We start from the raw sequence: 22,868 nt of genomic DNA, 5'->3' as shown, positions 1-22,868 counted from the left end.
ATGTAAATGGGACGCACCAATTTTATAGATTAAATACACCCTGATGAACTAGATTTCCTACCTTTATGTTGATGATGTTGACATTTAATAATGTGAAAATATCTCATGAGTCCATTGAGGGATGGAGTGACGTACAAGTGTAAGAATTTCCACTTAAAGCAAGTTGCTTGTGATAAGAAAACTGAATGTTTATTTAAAATGAAGGAAAAACAAAAACAAAAATGGAATAATAATAATAAGTCTTCCTCGGTTTACAGTTCATGTATTCATGTCTTCACCAAAAGTCAATTATTAAATCTCCAATCAGCTATTGGCTTTATAACCTGGATATAACTAATCTGAATGCAATAGTGCAAAATCAAATCAGTCATAAATTTTACAACATAAAATGTGGATAAAAACCATGATTTCTGAATATTTTTACCATGAGCAGTCGTTACGTGCTGTTGTGGCTGTGTGCATGTCTGTAAATGTGCATTCGTGCAGCTCTGTGTCAGGGCACGTGTGTCGCTATACCTTATTATAGGGACTTCTGGGAGCTGTAATGAGAGGAGAGCATGGTCACTGTGCACCTCTGTGTGCGAGTCCATGATAGCCTGCGAGGGTCAAGGGATTACAGACATGTCTTGTTAAATTAGGCTGCTGAGGCTGAGTGCTGTGACTGAGTTAGGGACTCAGCTGTCTGAGTGGAACCCGGGTCTGTCTTGGTGATGAGCTACGGACAAACATGTAGAAGCATATCACTGCTCTTCTCCTGTGGGAGTTTAGTGATACCGTCCTCTACGGTGTATTCGGTTTTTTTGACCACTGTATGGCTCTCTGACAGTGTCACCAGAATCTGAATGAATACACATACAGTATGGACCTATTCTTATTCCTATTTCTTTGATTTTGACTGCAAAAAGCTTAATCTATTTGAATAATGTCTGGTACCTTTTTAAAATCCTCATTCTGTCATTGTTAAAGTGCAGCAGTACATAAATACTTCATGGAGAATGATTAGTAAGGAGTGGGCTTGTTCAGGCAACTTACTGAGTCACCGATCCAGATTGCCAACAATTTAGTCTGTATCGGTTCTGTGTCTTGCTAAAGGACACTTGGGCAGGAAAAATGGCTGCTGATGAAAACGTCAAAGATATTGAACCAATGACCTTTGCAATTATGGAACAGTCTCGAGACCCCCCTTGGGGCACTGTGCCTTGGGTGCATCAACCATAGCTACAGTACTTACTTTTAGCAACAACAAACACACATACATTCAGATCTCAGACACATCACTGGCCTTCAATGAGGAAACAAGTCTATGTTGACCATATAGCAGCTACAGCAGAAAAAAAGAAATGCAAAAATCAAGTCGCAAATGTCCATTTCCAGCACTTTTTGGATAATTCAGCATGCATCCTGTATGCTCTGTATTTGCTTTTGGGGCAATTATATATATATGACTATTTTTGATTCTCAATGGTCTGAGTGCTACACAATGCAACACACAAGCTGTGGATAATGGAAGTCCTAGTTTTTGTGTTGATCAGTCCAGGGAAAAGTCTTGCCTTGCATCCGACTGTTCCACTGAATCACACGCTTATCCTCACCAACACTCACACATTAACAGTTGCACACACTCAGGAAGAAAAAAACAACGCATGCTTTCTACACAAAAGCGGCATGAGCTTGGAAGACAAAGTGAGCTTGTAAGGACATGGTTGAGGACTCTGCAGACAGCCAGTCGCTCACACACTGTTATGTCTCAATATAGAGATGGAGGGTAGCTCGCTGGACCCCTCTCCCCCTGCCTCAAAAAACAGTATTATTAGGATAAAGTGGTATAAAATAAGGATTGACGGGCCAAGAGGAGGTGAATTATTATTACCCCACAGGAAAAGTCTTTTTGGTTTCCTAAAATCTCTTCTCCATCTCTCATAAGGTTTTGAAAAGTTTATACAGTGGATAAATAAGTACAATCTAATAGATACATTTAAGGATCAGCAATATGTGATCCTGTATGAGATGGTACAAGAGTCTGCCTGTCTCGAAGCATGTTGTTTTAGCTAAAAATGAAGATACTTTTTTTGAAACACACAAAAAGCCTTTATACATGCAGGTATTAGTGCATAGGTTCCTGCTGAAAAAGAGTATTACTGTGTAGTCCGAAGAGTTGTCTTCCCAAACATCACCAGATGAATTTGGCATAGTTATAGAAATAAAGAAAATGACTGTCCTTTAAATGGAGATAATTTTCACACCCTCCTAGTCCCTTGACTAACTTAGCATTTAAATATATCTCTATCTATATACAGTATGTATGAATAAAAAAGAGGACAAAGCATAAAACAAATATAGAGTATTCTAGAGCTCCGAGTTACCCGGTAAAGTGTCTTTTAAATCACAGTAAATGTAAGATCTTGGTAAAATGAGAGGTGGAACACAGTGAAGTCTGAAGACAGAAAGAAAAGAATGCCACACATGGAGATAGTTTGTCTGTGTTTCAGTTTGGAGGAGCACAGGAGGGTGTGATCAATCCTCACAAATTAGAAGGGAGTTTAGAGCGGACAGTTTGAGGTTCTAGATCTGAAGAGTAAGCAGCAGAGCCCCTCCGTAGAGGTGAGCCCGGGGAGGCCCTAGGGGAATGAGTCTGGTGAGGGTGCCCCGGAGACATCTGGATTGGAGGAGTCATGCGCCCTGGCACTGAGCTACAGGGTTTGGGCACAAGAGTGGGTGAAGAAAAAGGTGAGGGGTAATATCCAGTTTCCACAGAAGCGCAAGGAGTTTGGTGGCCCAAAGCCTGGGCCACCTCTTGTGGCAGAGATGAGTGGGAGCTGGATAAAAGTTTTAAGTCCTCAGAAAAGCGGCCCAGCGGGGAATCTCTCCCCGTTGGGTTTGGCTGGCTGGGAAGCTGTGAAGGTATAGAAGACTGAGGCAGGAGCAGAGAACTGTGGGATCCTGTGGCACTGGAGGGGTCGCTGTAGTGAAAAGTCCTTCCTGCCACTGGGCTTTGAATAGTAGGGCTGGGTGCCACTGGGGTAAGGCAGGGGGAGGCGTTTGCTGAACCATACTGGGCCAGGGAGGCCAGGGCAGACCTCTCCAGGGACATCTGATGAGGCAGGAAGCCAGACTGGAGGCCTGCCAGGCTAAAATGACCGAGGGAAGATGGGGAGCCCTCAGCAGGCTGCTGGCTGTGCTGTCTTCTACTAGAGGATGGGGAGCCTTGTGGAGGGGAAGGGAAGAGGTTTAAGCCACTGGTAGTCCTGCCTCCCCCAGCAAACTGCTGCAAAGGAGCCACTTGAGGAGGTTTGGTTGATGGCTGGCTATGGAGAAGCTGAACAGGCATAGGACTGGACGAGCCGGTAGATATAGGACTCTGACAACGGGAGGAACCAATAAGTCCAGCTGTAATTCCACCAGAAGTCCCTCCTACAGGACAAGCTGCTGAACCTCCTATATGGCTCCCTACTGCCCCTCCTGCTGCTCTGCCAATATGTCCTCCAATCACCCCTCCCCCTGACCCACTCGAACCTCCTCCTATATGGCTAGTTGTTGATCCAACAGAAGCCCTTCCCAATGATCCTCCAGGATTAAGTGCCATTGAATCACCAGAAGTCCCACCAATTGGCCCGACAGAGGCTCCTATTGTCAATCCCCTAGAAACCACCCCCATTGATCCACCAGAAGCCCTCCCTAACGATCCTCCAGTAGTCGTCACTACTAGTGATTCCCCAGAAGCCCCTCCCACCGACCCCCCAGATGATCTTCCCAGTGATCCTCTCGAAGTCCCTCTCAATGATCTCCTGGCTGCATCTCCCATTGGCCCACAGGCAATGCCCCCCACTGATACCCCTGATGCCCCACCTGCTAACCTACCACTAGCAGCACCCATTGACCCTTCAGATATTCCTGCCATTGAATCCCCTGAGATCTCTCCTACTGATCCACCAGTAGCTCCTCCCAACCCAAAGTGCCCCCCAGGAGCCAATTCTGTCGTTCCAGTTGTAAAGTCATCTCCAGCCCAATTAGTATCTCCTCCAGTGGCTCCTTCCACAGACCCTCCAACTGCTCCACCTGAAGACCAACCTGTAGCACCACCACAAGCTCCAACTGCCCCACCACTTATTCCTGACCCTGTGCTTCCACTCGTAGATCCTTGGTGGAAGAGGTTTGAAAGAGGTGGGGTGTTGGAGCGGAAGGGCTGTTGATGCTGTGGTTGTGGGTGTAGCTGGGCCATACTAGATGAGGGTGAACCAGAGGAAGAAAATGGTCCGAATGGGAAGGCAGAGGCCCCTCCTCCACTGGACCCAGACGCTGCCCCACTAGGTCCACGTTGGCCTTCGCTACCTAAGGCCTGTTTGCTAGAGCTGGTTGCCCCTGTACCTGACGTCATGTGCTGGGCCCGAAAAGAGGCCAGCAATGGCATGTCCACCCCCGTTCGCAGTTTTGAGGGTGTGCTAGACGGAGAGTCTCCAGCAGAGCCTGGTGCTGTGGATGGAGGAACAAATGTGTGGAACTTCTTAAGCCGGCTGGAAGGGTCCTTTAGGGACCCCAAAACAGAAACTGGAGGCCTGAAGAGGGTTGGTGGAAGGTGAGGATGGTGTGTCAAGGCAATGGCTACTGAGGTGGTGGCAGCTGCTGCCTGAAGAGGAGCCTGGATGAGGGGTGCCCAGATGACAGGGGTAGGTGAGGGAGGTGTCTGGGGTGGGACATTCTGCAAGAGGTGGGCGCAGTGGGCCATGTCCCTGTCATGCTGCACAATCTGCTGGATGATCTCATTCTCCTGGTAGTTGAGTACACCAGAGCTGAGGTCGTGTTGTACCTTGTGCTGCAGGATTGAGTTTTTCTTGCCTGTAAAAGCACACGCACACACAAACACAGACACGTAGAGAATGACAGGTGAGAGAAGAAAAGAGATAAAAGGAGAATGAGCATAAATCTCGTAGGCAGTTAGAATCAGATTGACATTTGGATGTACTCAGGTAACCACCCAATTTTCCAACCACCTTTTCCAATAGAATATGCCAGCAAAGACTCTGCTTTGAAAGGAGAAAATAAAGCATGACTGTCTACCTGAAAAGACAAGTGGGAAAAGGGGGGGAAAGAGATTTAAGAACGAGACAGGGAGATTGAGCAGAAGGGGAAAGAAAAAGCATGAAAGACCACAGAACAAGAGAAACAGCAAAAGACAGGTGGGGGATAACTACTCAGAGACCGAAGCTTGTTGTGCATGACAGCCTATAAGGTGTAGGTGGTGTATGTTTGACTAGTTCTTACTGATATTCCCTCGGTGGCAGGGAGAAAACATAAAGCAAACATTGTACCACAAGGTGCGGCCTGGGATAGAGCGTGAGTTGCATTGAGACAATGGCTCAGTGGGCCAAGAACTATCTTTTTGCCGTCATGTTTTCTTTCCTGTTATTGGCTGATGATTCCTTTAAAGAGCATTTATAAAAAGCTGAATAAAAAACATAAAAACTTATTTTTCTTTGGGATAAGCCATTGCATGACCTAAAACAATCCTTGCTCCTTTTTGTTTGCGCTCCTTGCGTTTCTCTGAAGTCCCTGTGAGCTGTGCACAAGGTCAAAGAGACCAGTTGGTGTTGCGTCACTATGACAGGCATACAAACTGCTGACCCAACCTCTGAGAGAAATGTGCGATACTCTGACCGCAAAGTCTATTAGTCATTGTTGAATGGTCGTACTAGCAGTGACAGGGTTAATTCACATGACTGCCATTTTCAATTTGGTGCTAACAAAAGGCTGTGAAATTCGAAGATACTGTAAATGCAATTAGGCCCGGATCAATCTCTCCATTTTCTGTTATGACTGGTGGCAGATTAGTAGAGGTGTTGCATTGAGGTATTGTATCATCCAGCTCGACCGTGGCACTACCTGACCCTTTATCACCTGCACACCTCCAATCAGATTGTGCAAAGTCCATCAAGATAGTAATTAATTTGTGGATCATTGCCGTGTGAGTGACTTTATTAGGGAGGAAGGGTGTACATGAGTATCAGGCCCAGGAGAAAGGACATACGCAGGAGACCATCTCACAGAAACATCACTATCAACCCACCACATCTTTTCAAAGCAGCCATTTTCTACAAAGAGACCCCCTAAAGCAATTTCTCTATCTTCCATTCTAAACATAGCAGAGGATAAAACAGAGCATGCAGTGATGGCTGAGTGATGATACAGGCATGCCTTTCATTGTGAATTTTTCATCTGCTGAGGCTGAGCCTGGGAACAGTGATGGATATGGAGAGAATATCAATTGTATGCGTACGAGAAGTCACGCAGGGATTTCAAAACCAGAGCTCTATCTGCATGTTTATATGCAGATGACTTTGAAAGTAATTTCAGTCACTGAGTATCAGTGTGAACATTTTTTTTTTTACAGACCTTAAGTTTTGTCTGAGGGTTTTTGCTCTGGTTTGAAATATTTGTCTTTTTCCTGTCGGTGTCAGTGCATACCAACTGAGTAAATTAAAGCAGAAAGAAAAACAGAGACACAGTGATTCTCTCCTAACTCAGTGATGGACCTACTTATTGATGTGCTGGCTAGGTAAAACTACTAAAAATGCACAGTGAAAGATTTAAGATTTTGAGTATAGTTCATTTCTGACACCTTCTTATACCATGTCCTGTTATAGGTCTGCAAAATGCTGGCATCCTGTTTACAGTAATTAAAAAAAAATTCAAGGTCTCCCTCTGAAATCGTTATCGCAATTTGACTTTCTTACCAATACGGTCCAGCCTGTCCAGGGCAACAGTCTCAAAGGCCCGTCTCATCATAGGATACTCTTCCAGCACCTCATTGAAGTTGTCCACAGACAGTGAGTACAGACGACAGTACGTGTCCGCTCGGACACTGGCTGTTCTTCTGCCTCGCGTCAGCAAACAAATCTCTGCAACAAAACACAGCACAAAAGAGACGGTTATGTAGTGGAGTTTAACCCAGAAACATTTAATTCAACTGAAATAAAAACTGTTATAGCAGTAATACTAATATAGGTTTTTTGTAATATGTGGCAGACAACCCCTATACAGAAAACAAGTATGTTTTTGTATATTATTAAAACAAAAGTATCCCCCATTTCCGCTTCTTATATATGCATCCAAGTTACCCCTGATACTTTCAGTGATACGAGAGTAGTGCATATTAAGATCAACGATTTCTCACTGACTGTAACACCTCTTTAACTTACCTCACCAATTAAAACATGACTTGAAGCGTAGGACATTATGTTCTTTATCTTGTGTGATGAGGTAAAAACACACTTTCTAAGCAAACTGTGAACTCCCGAGTTGTTTTGTTTTATTTTTTTTACCATTAACAACTACAACTTTTCTGTAATCCATTGGTGCTGCTGCACTTAGTGCCCTTTTCAGAGCTTAGAGGTCTGCCAGCTATCATCTGCTGTGGCCGCTCAAGAAAATAATGCTTCATTTAAAGAGCTGCACTACTGTAGAGCTCGGGCACAGAGACAGTGTGTGTGGGTGCAAATGTGTCTCTACTGTATGCAGATGTTGGATGTGGCTGCATGCACTACTCAAGCTGGATGTGCCTACTGTATGTGAGAGCCTGTGTCTGCACTCGATGTGTGTGTGTGTGTGTGTGTGTGTGTGTGTGTGCATGTGTGATGAAGTGTTTTATTCATGAGAGCAGGCAGTGTAAGAGAGTAAGGCCTGCTGAAATAGAGGATATATTATTCTATATATACTTTTATATACATAAAACGTATATAAATAAACTTACATGGTTGTACTGTATACATCTATGAAATTCTATATATTTTATGTATATGTGTATTTATATAGACAGAGGTTAGGTGACTCTGACATACATATTAGTTAGTGTGCCATGTGTTTGTACACATTCCCTCATGTCGTTTCCCTTCAGCTTTCATCTCGTCTTCTGCCCTCCCTTCCTGTGTTTGTGATCACACTCCTTCTTTCTCAGAAACCCATTTCCAGCTCATCCAACACACACATGCTCTCAATTCTCCCACGTATTGCGCATTTCTACTTTCCCCCCCTCAGCTTACATCAAATCAAATTTTTAAAGAATCCAACTTATCTCAAGGAATCTCATGCAATGTATGACTCTCTCCATCTCCCCATTGTCCTTTTGCTTCAGCTGTACCCTTTTAGATATCGCACATCTATAAAATGTTGGTGTTTGTTTCCCTAACCTGCAGCCACACACACACACACACACAGTAGGAGCATCCCTGCACAGTATGGGGCAATGTCTGCTTTAATCACAAACATGTGTAACCTTGTTTGTTGTATATGTTTTTGTATATGGGTAAGATGATGACGCTGAGCTGTGTGTGGCAGAGTCCTAAAAAAATGAGGCTGTCAAACGAGCTGGGGTGTGTTCGGGGGTTAGAATCAATCACCACCTCCACATCTCCTTTAGAAGCAGCGCTCATATTAAACCTACACATTAATATGCATAGTGTTCGCTTCAGTTTTTTGATGATACATTCATACTCAACCTGTATGAAAATGTTCATACTGAAAGTGTTCACTTTAATTTTGTTTTTACAAAGCTTGTATAAAATATCTATGGTAACATTATGGCAAAGGTAAGGGAAACATCACAGTCTTGATTTGATCTTGAAAAACCTGACTACTTTAGACGTGCATGAACCCTGTTATGTTGTTCATCAGCCATAGTTTGTGTGTGTATATCTTGTGTTTATGGGCCGTGGGCACCCTAGGATCTTCTGACCCCCCCCATAAAAGATTTCTGGGTGCGCCCCTGCATAGGTTCCCCTATGTAACACTTCTGCTGATGTTTACTGCATAAACTAGGAAGCTGTGTGAAGCACCACGATATAACTGGACAGTTTGATGTCAACAAGAGCGTAAAAGTCGGTGTGCAAGATTTAGTCAAAGCAGCCAGTTGCAATCTACAATGCACAAAGCTCACATAGTGGAAAACTTTATGTAAAGGATATCTGTATCAGGCAGCTGCATAAGCATTAAATTAACTGAAAGGGAAAGTCTTACAGCTAATTAGCCACAGCATGCTAGCTGTTGTCGATGACAGATGCTGATGAGTACCAGATATTTAATCTTCTCTCAGCCTTCCTGCAGAGGTGGGAAGCAACAAAGTACAAATACTTACTTACTGTACTTGCATAGATTTTTCAAGTATCTGTACTTCACTTGAGTGTTTATTTTATGACAACTCTTTAATTTACAACATTACATTCACTACATTTTTGTTATTATTATTTTTAATTATTTATTTTTATTCTTCATCATTGCACATTGCCTTCCCAACATCACAAGACTGATTACACCGCATCAGTGCATGTCACGCATGGCAGATGTAGCAAGATGAAACAAGGTAACAAGAGGGAAACAGAGAGGGAGACTTTTTTTTACAAGTATATGTACTTCTACTTGAGTAAAGAAGCTTTTACCACCTCTGCTTTCCTGGCATCACTGAAAAAAATCAGATTTTTTTTCTCTTTTTAATTTGATATGTACAGGTTGAAGATTTTATAAAGAAAGTGAAAAGGGTGACCTTGGAGGGATCTTTAGGGGAGAGCACCGTGTGCTGTGCTGTGCCTAGTTCGCTGTCTCTGGTGATGGCACAAAATGCTTCTCATATTGACTCCTAAATTGCAGTCGCTGCCCAATTGCCAATGTAGCTCACCCATACTGCACTTCCCCTCCTACTGGCATGGTACCAAAATATGCTCCATAGCAAGGGAAAAAACCTATTACAATGCCACCTCTACACTCAGACATACACCAGATAAGTTGTGACTTATCTGGCAACTAACAAACGCAGAAATTAAACCTCATGTTACAGCTACTGTATATCTGTGAAAGATAAATCTTAGAATATATCCTCCGGTGAAGGAAGAATACAAACATCTATATATATATATATATATATATATATATATGTATACACTTTTAGGCTGTTTAGTTTTTGGAGAGACACCCAATTTACATATATATGGAGGGACTGCAAAACACCTCTCAATATGATGAAAGTAAATAATAAAAAAAACACCAATAAACAAGACCTGAAAAATAGCCGTGAAGCTGAGTGAACATTATATGTAGCATTCGCTACACGGCGGTTGTATTGGTTTGCATTTGACTGCACAGGACTTGATATTTTTCTGGTCACTGAGTGTAAAGTGGTTATGAGTGTGTGATGGTTTTGAAAAACAAGATAGGAGAACAGATAAAGGGAGAATGCATGATTTGACAGTGAATGAGGAATATGTCCTCTATATGAAGCATAAGAATAACCTCATTTGCAGTGTGTTACGGTTTGTGTGTGCATCTGTGTGAGAGAGATCATGGCTGAATGGCCAAGTTAGCAGGAGAGCTGTGTGGATGTGGAAGTAAAAATACCATGACTCTTCTGCGCGTGTTTGTGTGTGTGTGCTCTAAGTGTGTGCTAGCAGGGCAGCCCTGGCTGTGGCTGTGCTGGGGGTCCATTTCCCGCAGCACTGCTCCAGTAATCCCCTCTGGAGAGGAGCATCGCGGCTCTGTATTAAATCCTCTTGTCCCGTGGCTTTCTGGATGAAGCCAATACTGCCAAGATGAGGCGGTGAGCTGCAGTGAGCCCTCTGGCCTCATCTAACTGTCTTTTCAGAAAGCAAGCGAAGCCTAGACACTTAGCGGGGCCATCTGAACTACAAGTGCGAGGGAAAAAAAACAAAAAATACATGACATGATTTGGGTCTAGCGCAACCCGCTCTGAGCTAAACAATAAGAGATTAGCTGACATGTCTGAGTGCTGAGCGGCTAAATGCAGGCGGCTGCCCTGAAGCCCAACACTGTCCTGAACATCAGGAATTGAAATTAGGAGCTAAGTTAAATGTGGCGTCAAAATAAAGCAGTTTTCTATAAGTGGATTTACTCTAAGTAGAAAATATACATGTATATAATGAGTTTCACACAAAATGTTAAATGTATTTTTTGAGAGAAATGGAAAATCAGCTTGAAACCCCAAAGTAAATTGTTCTGTGGTCATCTGACAAAAAGTCACTGGATCTACTCACCAAACTGTACAAAACATATGTATATTTACTATTCATCTACTACTGAAGAATTCATTTCAGCTTGTTGAGTTTCTGTCCAAAAAATACATTTACCATTTGGGACAGCCCACTCTGCAATGTAAAACATACACTATGTTAGACTGCTGACCGCTAACTGAACTTATGCCCTGAACTGACCAACTCTAGGTGTCTTTTGCCTATGGGTCGTGAGTTACATTTATTCATGAATCCTCGAATCCTACTGCTTACTCACATCTCCTCATGACTCATCGCAATGCTCCCCAAATCCTGCATGAAATCATAGAAACAGGCTTAGTGGGTGTAGCTAGTGTAGCCTGTATTCTGTAAGGGGCGTGTGTTTTTCTCCTCACAGACTGCCACTTCTACAATTATCCATTTCTGTGTGGTCTTAACTCACAATAAGATGATTCATAATCAGCCCAAAATTGGGGGCTTTGTCAGCTCAAATTAGCAAAGCTATCATATCATCGTGACACAAGATAACTGACTGGCTGTGAATTAAACATGGCATTGTACTCTGAATCTAAAAACAGCATTTTAGAAAAAAGGATGAGTGAGTATAAAGATGCAACTCCCAAAAAAAAAACAAAAAAAAAAATTCCAAAGGACTACTTGATAAATCTCCCTGTCTTGTTTATCTGACTGTTTACAAAACTGTTCTGGCAGTCGTGCTACAGACACAAAGAGGCCTCGGCTTCCAGAACACAAACTGCATCCGTGCACTACGGGATGTTACTCTGCTGTATAGCCATGATGCGTTTCATTTTCGCACTTAAGTGACAATGCGTTCATCAAAATTGAATGACACCAATTAAAATTGGATGTTGCTCAGGGAAAGGAGGACTAAGACGTCATGTGTTGTGACCTTGGTGAGAATGCACATGACTGGTCTTTTGTTGCATGGTGCAGCCCACGTGTCCTGGGCTCTTACTGGAAAGATGCTTCCCCCGAGTCCCCTTCTGCACCGGCTCTCAAAGTGGAGAGCAGACTGCAAGCCATGCAAGATATCAGTGTGTGTGAGAGTAAGTAGAAGGCAAAAAAAAAAAAAAATGAATGAGAGATGTCATGTGTGCATTGCTGTCTTTGTATTTTTGAATACCATATGCTCACAGTGTTGTTCTCTTTGAGTTTGGGTTGCATCTACACTAGGAAGCAGAAGGCTGAGCAGAACACACTCAATAAAAAAACAACTGTTCATGAACAACTCTTTATGACGCATGATTGGTGCGAGAGAGGCTGTAGCATTGCGAACATCTATGAAATCTTAATTTCTAAAAATTATTAATAGCGATGAGATAGTGCTCTAAAAAAAAGACAAAGCGTCACTCAACACACCAATTAAATCATCATTAATATTATTATAATCAATTATAACATGTAGAATTAATACGAGCATGAGAAAGACAAGTGACATGGCTTCAGTGCTATACTCAGAGAAAACAGACTACAGCTACCATAAAACCGAAGGTTAATATTACTGTCTGACCGGTATATGGGTCTGCTAATGTTACAGGTCAATGTTGGCCTATCACAAGTTTATTGGTATCAGCGTATATGTTGTCCGATATTAATTTTTTCCAGGTGAAGTTTGCTGTTTCAGTGCACTGATGTCATTTTGGACAATAAAGTTAACTGTTAAACTGTTTGTGTTCATAGTCTGTCTTCACAAGAATATGGGATATCAGATTTTTTTTTAACTCCCTCACATCAGTATCAGCATTGGCCCCAAAGGTCCAGTATTGGTAGGGCTTTCCTTAACATGGGTTATGAGGTAATATTTTTGGATGGATATCACAACCAAACCATCATCACAAAGATCTTCTGCAAAAGTGTGAGACAAGACATTAAATGAAAAAAGATACAGCAGATTCAGCATTTAGAGCCCAACCTATATATATATATATATATCAGTTTGCCATTAATATTGGCCGATAATTAAATCTCTGGTAAGTTTACTGTTTCTGATGTCGTGTTAGACAACAAAGTTCGATGTTACATTGTAAAATATCCTGCCTCTCTTATATATATATATATATATATATATATATATATATATATATATATATATATATATATATATATATTTGTCACAATTGTGTGATAGCCATATTTGAAGGGTCATTGCTAAAAATGTGCATATATTGGCCGATATATCGATATTGGAATTTTTTTACTTCCTTAAATCGGTATTGGTCCCAAAAGTCAAGAATCAGTTGGGCTTCAACAGAATGCTGTATGCATACTGCATGAAGTGAATGCAAATATTGGCCTTTGAATGTGCTTTTACATAGATTTAAGTCTGAGTGTCTTATGTCTTTATGTTATTCTACGTGTGTACCTGCCTTCCTCTCTGCTTACAAGTGTGCATGGATGTGAATTAATGAGTTTGAGCAGCACTGCTTGGTCTGTGATAAAGTATCTGTGTCCTGCAGCCAGGTCTGGCAAAGCTCACCTGGACTCTGAGTCCTGCTGTCAGCTCCCATCTCCCTCCCCGACACTGCCCCCAGCTTACGGAGCGGACATTCTCTAACCTTTGAAACATCCGCAGTAGGCTGCCTGATTCCCCGTGACATGCCATGCTCACTCCCTCACAGCATTAGCATAGCCGCGCAAACACCTCCCATTTGGCTAGCATGCATAGACAGGTAGGGGATATCTGGTGTTTTTCTGCACCGCGGCTGATGCCAGGGTCCCGTCACATCTCATCGTCTCTTTTTCACCCCCTGAACGGAGGCTGGTTATGTTAGTGAGGGACAAAAGACACAATAACACAACATTCATGGACCAGAACATGTTCATGTATGTGTACAGATGCAAATCCACAAGTCATTATTTGAGGATTGCCACTTAATTTTGTACACAAATTCATGTTTTCCTCAAGATAAATTATGCCAACTTTGGTGAGGGCTTAATTTTTCTAGTGCCACCATCAGGTCAAAATGTCTTTAGTTCACAACTAAATAACTGCAATATGAGATTCCCAATAGCCTTTGTGTTTAGAGCTAATTAGCATGCTAACAAACTCAGCTGGTGAACATGTTAAACACTACAGCGTCTTAGTATCAGCATTTTAGTGTCATCACTGTGAGCATGTTAGGATACCGCATACAGCATTTAGCTCTATGCACCGCGGCACTTAACAACAGTGGCCCAGAGTGATCGGTAATGCCAGGGCAGCATGGTGGTGAGGTGGTTAGCATTGTAAGAGAGAAAGCGATAAGATATATTGCTGTAAGTCCCTCATCTCCAGTGTGTTTATCAGGGAACACAACTGATGGTGTCAACACATATCCACGAAGGACACTGGTAAAGTCGTTGCCACTGAAATTATTGCTTTTATTGTATCGTATAATAGCCTTGTCCTATCCAATAACACCATGCGGGCATACTTGTATAGTATATGTGTATTATTAAGTATTAAGTATTATGCGTCATCACATCGTGTTCACTCTCCAGTCATCTGCATTGCACCCTTAGTGTTTGGATGACACAGCCCAACAATGTCTCACAATGTATCGTGCTGTATCAAAACACAGTATTGAATCGTATATCATCCTATCCCATCCAGCCTGTCATGTTATATAAGACCGCTCTATATATCATCGTATCCCCCATTCTGTCACTGAGTCAACTGCTGCAGTGCCTCAATCTTCAGCTGATGCTGCTCCAGTATAAGAGGAGCAGGGGTGTTAACTGGGTTAAGGACCAGGAGGATTACCTGAGCCTTTGCCGCTGCCAGCCTCTCTCACTGACTGGCTCAGTCAGGCTGGCTATTTGGCCGCTCTATAGCACAGCCAGTCTGAGCCCGCAGAAGGGGGAAAAAAAAAGGAAATTGAGGGGAGATGGGTGGAATATTAGTCCCCGAACCCAGGACTTCACAAGACTACAGATTAAGAGAAGACCATTCAGAGAAAACCAGTCAGAGACTGAGTAAAGCCAAAAAGATGACACAGGAGATTGCAAACTGTGCAGTCAACTTCCGCCCCTCCTCAGCCCCCTATCACTCTGACTCCGTCTCACTGTCTTTTTTTTTTACCCCCACTCACAGAGCCGCTACAGGCCACTCACTCACAGTCAAAGCGAGCCATCTTAGGGGCGCAATCACGGGCAGCTTTTGATAAGCACCTCTGACTGGCACGCCGGGCCACCGCAAGGTCACCGAGCTCTACTCCATCCGAGAGAGAGGCGCAGTCTGCACTGGCAACACATCAATTACTGTGGGCAACAAAGGATGAACTATAACAACACAATAACCTGCTCTGTCTGGGCACTGAGAGGGCAACGGAGATGCTGTTCAGATAAGTGTTTCAATACTGGACTATAAGGAGAGAAAGAGGGAAGTGAGGCGGGGGTGGAGGGTGCATGTTTTCTTTCTGAGCCCAGAGCAGCGTCCAGAGAACGGGGCTTGGCAGAGATCCATGTGTCCCTTGGCGTTAGTACTGCAGTCACATTACATTTCCCCTCTCCACTGGATTGCTGTGTGCCCAGCCGACGCTCCCATCCAGGACATGTCGTGTCCACTTTAGACTTTTGGCTCTCTGGCTCGAGCTAATCCAGCAGCTAACAAACTGGAGCAGACTGCTGAGTAGATAATTGTGTAAATAATTCAGGTCGTCTGTGAATGAAAGAGTTACGGTACATGGATTTGCCGAGATGGTGATGAGCATATACACATGCCATTTGCTGTACTGTAAACTCGAGCCTGCAGACACTGAGTGTGTTTGACAAAGAAGGGAAGCTCTCAGACGACTGGACCTCCACTGCTCTCCAATGCACATGCTTACACCCCCCACCCCAGAGAGTCAAAACCTTGCGGTCCACGTGGAGCAGGTCTCCGTGTTCTGTACATATTATAAAAAAATGATTGCTTTACGACTTCCTACTTGCTGCTAGTGACAGCTGCACTGAGATCCACTTGTGCCACACACTCCCTGTACTGATCCTGCACCAATTAATTTCATGAATGACTAACTCGTGTTTGGTAACAAACTCCCAGTGGCTCTAGGCTTACCTCACTAGCCCCCACCCTTACAACCCCCTCCAGAGGAGTGCCACTGCCAGGAATAGTCACAGGATAATGGAGTCAAAAGCCTTGTGCCTATAATGCGCGAAAAGGGGAAAATAATTACAGATCTAAGGCTTAAGATTAAAGTGAGCAGGCCAGTTTCTGTTTGTGGGTTTCACTACTCATGATTACTTAAGGCAAAACAGGTCACATGCATCTATTCGAAGGCATTTAGATGACATCGTCGTCAAGAGTACGCTCAGTTCAGCAACCCTGAGTGGCAGAATGTCACAAACTGTGCCATTACCACGATACACGTGCTAACAAAAAAGCCTATGCGCTCCCTTTGAATCTGAATTCTGCCTTGCTGAGGACATTTTTTGGACAACATTTGAGACAACATGGCCCTAGAGAGAGCTGGGGCCATGTTGTCGAAAATGTTGATTAGTTTTGGCATGTGTAGAGATAGATTGCCTGCCATCTTTTCATTATTTCCGCAGAACCCCCGGAGAGAGGGCATGGAGATGGACTTGAGCAGGCAAGGCGTAATTAAACTTCCACAGGCAGGTCATGTGCTGTTAAACGCTTTGCCACCATTTCTCATTACTTAACAGTGTAGTCTAAATGATACGCTGTCACTGGGCAAATTAATTGGTATTTGGTGAGGGCAGTATGGCGGCATTGTCTCCTACATGTGTCATAAGCTCTGTGGGACCATGAGAGGACTACGCATTATCTGACCCCGATTAAGAACATAACACGAGTTAAGTACATAACAACTCTGGGTTATCGCACACGTCTCAAGCATTCACATAGTATGTAATTTCACAGCTTTCGAACCCCTCTGACCTTTGAGTGCATATTTCTTAATTTGTGCTAAAGCAAGTGCTGTTTTCTTAATTTGGCTTCGCCCCACATTTACAAGACAGCTCTCATGATGTGATTTAAGGGGAAAGTCCTGCATAAACCATGAAGCAGAATTTTAAGTGAGGTGACAAGCTCTGCACAACATACCACTTCATGCTCCTGACGAGCTAATATCAGAGCCAGAATACCATTATCCAAATGCTGGTTGCCTCGCACAATCAAAATTTTAAACCCAGACCGACCTCTAAAGGTGCTGAGCGTTATTAATAATAAAACAGAGCAGATTTAAGCGCCGCAGAAAGATGTGACCTTTGAGTTAGTAATTCTGGCGCAGCACCAGCTTGTCTTACCTCCAAAGTAGGAGCCATCTGAAAGCTTGGTCTCTTTATTGCCTTTGGTTAGTACACTGACAACTCCGTGCTGTATGAAGTACATCTTTTTGCCGATGGTGCCCTCCCTGATGATATAATCCCCGGGCTGGAACACCTCGAACCTCAGCTTGGTGAGCATAGAGGTGACAAAGTTGGGGTCGGCGTTGGCAAACAGAGGCATGGACGCCACCAGCTTTCGACAGTTAAAGTTGATGATTTCCTGCGTGAGCACACAGAGAAAGCAGTTAGCAAGAGCAGCAGAAAAGAGCAGGGGCTTTACAAAATGCATTGGCCTGTCACGATCTCAGACAAGAGGGATATTAGAGTAACAACAGGAAAAATGTCAGCCATGCAGGCATTTTTTTTCTGAGCTCCTCTCAGTTTTACTCTTGTTTGGATATGGCCTCAAGAAAAGGAAAAAAAAAACAAAAAATGAAGGAAATGTCAAGCAGTACACAAGCGTTTGAATGCATGTCCATGGGATTCAAACACTCAGCCCACCTCACGCAGCGGCTCGTTGAGCTCTCCCAGGATGCTCTCCTCGTCGAACATCTTGCCCTGGTAACGGTGCTCATAGTAGTCGTGGATTCTCTGTCTCATATCTGCCGGCAGCTTGTGGAAGGACATGTACTGCTCCACCTGTTTGTACTGCGGGGACATGGAGACACACAACAATCAGGTTATTCAAAGGCCATAGTGCTGTAGCACAGATACACAGCCACAGGGAAAAGCTGGAACTGATGTCACACACACGAGGAAATGGAGATAGATACATAGAGGCCATCCAGTCTCTGGCAGGTTACGCCCAACAAGATAGTTTTATTCCAGTATTTGATCATGTTTCTTGCAGTATGTCTGTCTCTCTCAAAGGACAGAAAGCTACCTTACATAATGTTCTTACCAGGGCTGAACAGTATATTTACATTATATCGTTTTCATGATATGTGACTGTATATCGTCTTAGATTTTGGTTCATGTTATATCCTGATAAGGCATAATGGTTGTCTTTAGGGATGCATTGAATATTCTTGGGTAATTCCAGTTCCCGATTTTTTTTTTAATTCGACCTTACTATTCTGATGTTCTATGTAAGAACTATGATTGACAGCAAACATTTACATGCTCACAATAAAACACTGACCAGTAAATAGGCTTAACTCCTTCTAACATTTCCTCCCAAACTGCAACAGGTTAAAGGACCTTCTCTCACTCTCACAAGTTTCAAAATAAAGTGCTCTGTAACTGGACAGAGCTTTTTGTACAAATAACATCCAACTGAAATTGCAGTATATTCCACTTTATCTTACATGTTGTAAGCTATCTTATCCTTAGTGAAGTGGTCTACGTTAATTTAAGTTTCCCTTGATATGCACTTGTGTAGTGTTTACCAGGACTCTTATTTTGAAAGGCAAAAACGGAAGGAGACTGTCTAATGCGCAAAGTTTGCTGTGATATAATTTCCTCAACTTACCAGACTGTTCTACTTGTTCTAATACTGAATATAATTCATATTACTGATGATTATTTATCAAAAAACAATCAAGTACCAATAGTCGTCTTTACAGTATTGTTGCAATATCGAGGTATTTGGTCAACAATATCCTGAGATTTGATTTTGTCACCCTGTCCTGGCATTTATGAAGCACTTTTGAGGTAATTTCAAAACATCCATATATATATACACATATAAAATCATATCACCAAGACCATATGTCTTGTAAGCAAAACTAAACATTGGTTCAACTAGACTACTGCTCTCTTAAGATATAGGAGAATTGAAAGAGATTTGATCATTGTCGAGAAGTGTTTAGTCATGCTGACAGCTCACTGGAGCCTGTAAAAGGTTTCATCATTATGGCTAAACTGGGTCTTGTTTGCCACTGAAACATTATCGGAGCAAAGCAAATGTGTCACTTCAGTATCTAGTTGAGGTGTGTGTTTGAAGAATTACATTTAGTAACAACTCATATTTCTACACTGGGATATCAGAAGACTTGACACTCTTCATTCATAGTGTAAAATTTAAATAATTTGCCTCCACACACAGTATCTAATAATACATAAATCACATAACTGGTTGGCAGGATACCATGTTGTCTTGTATTTAGTGTTCATTTGGAGAAGAAATTGTGAGTAAGAAGGAATGTGATGATGTGAGAGTGTTCACGGAAAAGTTGTGACGTGATTAGAAATTCAAATCATGTCTTTAAAACCAGTGACAGGAGAGAAAAAACACAATGCAACCACGGATAAAAGAAAAAAATGTTACAGTAGAACAAGACGCTTGAGACACTGATGATCTGTGTATGAATGCATGAACTTATGTGCAGTATGTGTGTGTCTGAGTGTGTGTATGTTATAGCTTTACCATAATAAACTGCAACTAAACCATTCACAAAATTCACTAATACACACTATGTACTGTAGGTATGACATTAAAACTAGCTATTAAAGGAGACATGTTATGCTCATTTTCAGGTTCTGTTTTAGTTCCTGTCTCTTTAAAGGCCGCCCTTCTGAATACCCAGTCTGCTCTGATTGGTCAGCTCACACATGCCTGAGCAAGCATCGCTCATCGTGTCTCCGGTCCGCTCTGTCTTGTTTGTAGCTTCCAGTTAGCTTCCCTTCTACCATGAATTATGCAAATAAGTAACACGGTGACGTAGTGCGATGTCAAGAAGACAGGAAATTAAAGGTGGGACTACTGACGAGGTGTTTCAGGAGCAATGTTTTCTGTGTGAGAGAGGAGCCCCAGGAACACTTGGCTTTTTTTTATCTTTAACATGCACAAGAACCTGAACAACACATTGACGGAAAGGAAAAAACGAAAAAGCACAATAGGTCTCCTTTAAATTAAAAATCAAACGAAAGATGAAATAGTAAAAAATATACCAAAACACCAAAGCCACTCCAATGAAATCAAGATAAAAACTAATAAAAAGAACCAAATAAATGCTGTGTGATAACCATGCTGTGATCTCACTGATGCGTCTTGCTGATAACTCAATATAATATTTACACTGTGTATGTGAGTGCAGTGTTGTAATTATATAACAAACAAAGCCCCGTGGCTCCTCAAACACAACCTACATCAAAACACTTCACAGTGTATTTAATGTATGTTTTACAGTGCAGACACTGTGTGTGTCTGTATCCTTCAGGCTTCATGTTGTTTGTTTAAGATGTGTGAGATGGCCTTTCATTGATTCTACAACGTAGGAAGCAGAGACGCACATCAAAGCACACTGAGACCACCTCGGGAATAATAGCAGGTAAAAATCCTTGACCCAAATAACGAAGGAAAAAAGAAGAAATTAACCATTCAAAGGGCCACGCCGGAGGTGCTCTTTGATCACCATTTCCACGCTGCCTAACGGCCTTACCACTCAGTGACGTGGCTGACCTCAGATGTCTTCCTCTTTGTTATCCGGCTCTCATACTCTAGTCACCACTGATCTTGGAGGAGATCATCAAAAGGCCAATCTTTTGAGAAATATAGCACAGTAAATAAGGACAGCTGTCTCATGCAAGTCAGATTGTTTTTTTGTTTTTTTGTGAGAGCAGGAAAGCTGTCAGACTTCCTGACAATCAGAAGATGAGAAACACATATGAGAGTCCAGTACTTTAAAACGTGAAGGCAGACTAAACTACAGTATAACCACTTTGGGACGACTCTGTTCAGTGCTAACAAGGATTTGCAGGTTGCATCTTCTGACCCTCTGACACACTCGTGTTTGTAATCCTCCTCTCCGCAGCCCCCTGTGACACCCTCTACAATGCTCTGTTCTGCAATGATCTCTTTTGTCTCCTGTGCTCCCCTCTTTGCAGAATGACAAAGGAGTCAGTCTCTGTTTATCGATGATACAGCTCCCTTGACTGCTGCCAGGTAGCCACAAGCTGTTGCACGCCCTGGCTTGTAAACAAGATTTTTTAAATACATTGTTGTTGCTGTTACAATCATAAATACTACAGTGTATGCATATATCTACAAGTGCAGGGGAATATTGTGTGCATAGATTACAACAAGAAATGCTGCACGTGAGAGGGATTAGTTCAACTGATATATGATATGTCAAACACTAAGAATTTGCTCATCTGATATACTTAAAATATCATGATGCCTCAAGTGAAATATTTGACAATGTATGTGTGTAAAGTGACCTGGAAAATTAAATGCTTGCACAAGCAAGAATAAGACGTGGAAAGAAGCTTTTAGATATCCGGTCTCCGTACATGGAGATGGATGAGCTCTGTCATGGGGTAAGGGTTTGAGTCTTTATCCCCACAATCCCTTTGGCATAAAATTGAGCATTTACTGATCTGATGATGAAATAGAATCCTCGCACAGAGAGGAACTTCTGCTCCTCTACTCCAAGTGACGGAAAGCTCCAGAAAATGATCGCCGACTTCTCCAGCTGCAGTCCCATTGGCTGCTGAGCACTGCTTGTCTGCGTGTGATGCCAGGGTGAAGATGACAGGTGTAACCCACATTCTGCATCTTGTCTAGTGTCTTTATGTCTCCAGCATTAGACATGCCACAGCATGGCGCTCTGTTTCAAAGGCGTGGATTATCATCTCAGAATGCCCCCCCCCTCCACCCCACACTTTTTTTTACATTCATAAAAAAGACATAAAAAACACTGTCAACATGTAAAATAACCATTTATCCTCAGCTTTTCAGCAATTTGATTCTCCCAGCATGAAAAGGGGCATTAAGTGAACAAATGCAAGATAATGTCCTATTGCTTTCACATTGTGATGGGTACAACTGTACTTTATAGGTGCTCCCTGTCCCACTCAAAGGCATTTCATATTTACTAATCACTGCTGAGTCAGAGGAGGAGCTGACAGGGATGTAAAGACACCAACCATAGGGGGTTATGGTCTGATAACACCCCCTGTGACAGGAAATTATCTTATTGCTGCACAGCTGCCATCATGCTGCCACCAGGAGGATCCCCGCTCTCCTGCTTTTACTTGGCTAAATCAAATCATAGTCAGCATTAAAGAGGAAATCATTCCACCATCAGCCTCCCTCGCAGGAGTAGCTGAGGAGAACCACAGGGTTGATTCCTTTGTTCTTTCTTTCTTTAGTTGGGTATATTGGGAAAGATCTAATTTGTTCAGATGAGAGGATTAACACCACTTTCATATCTGTAGGGTTACCACAAGCATCTGGTTAGCTTAGAAACAGCTAGGCTTGGCTTTGTCCAAAGGTAAAAAAAAGTCCGCCTACAAACGTCTCTATAGCTCAGGCAACAGAGACTCCTCCTGCCAGTAATGAGCAAAGTCTGGCATCCTCACGATGATGACAAGACTCCAGGATGTTACTGCGCCCACCCGAGAAAAAGTTACATAACCATGTCTTTCTTACACTTTGGTTTTTGTACTGAATAAGCAAATAAGATATAATGTGTTAATTAGCAGAGCTTTAGAGGGGCTGGTAGGCGGACTTTGTTATCCTTGGACGGAGTCAGGCTAGCTGTTTCTCCATGTTTCAACCTTTTGCTAAGCTAATGGGCTGCTGGCTGTAGCTTGGTATTTATTGGACAGAAACGAGAGTGGCATCGATGT

At 42.7% G+C, this 22,868-nt stretch overlaps 1 protein-coding gene across 2 annotated transcripts in view; it reads right to left on the bottom strand.

Annotated features, from left to right (window-relative positions):
• Positions 1–255: 255 nt before the first annotated feature.
• Positions 256–22,868, bottom strand: part of hcn4 (hyperpolarization activated cyclic nucleotide-gated potassium channel 4) — a 76,582-nt gene continuing 53,969 nt past the window's right edge. For both annotated transcript variants that reach the window (XM_073464598.1, XM_073464597.1), the window contains exons 5-8: positions 17,796–17,942; positions 17,274–17,514; positions 6,729–6,893; positions 256–4,833 (exon numbers count right to left, since the gene is read on the bottom strand). In XM_073464598.1, the coding sequence (XP_073320699.1) occupies positions 2,522–4,833; positions 6,729–6,893; positions 17,274–17,514; positions 17,796–17,942 (2,865 nt within the window). In that variant the 3' untranslated portion in view covers positions 256–2,521. The remainder of the gene's footprint in view (positions 4,834–6,728; positions 6,894–17,273; positions 17,515–17,795; positions 17,943–22,868) is intronic.

Source organism: Pagrus major, chromosome 4, assembly GCF_040436345.1.
Source record: "Pagrus major chromosome 4, Pma_NU_1.0".
In the NCBI taxonomy this organism is placed as follows: domain Eukaryota; kingdom Metazoa; phylum Chordata; class Actinopteri; order Spariformes; family Sparidae; genus Pagrus; species Pagrus major.
The sequence above is the reverse complement of the archived record's forward strand: the minus strand, read 5'-3'. Positions and strand labels throughout refer to the sequence as shown.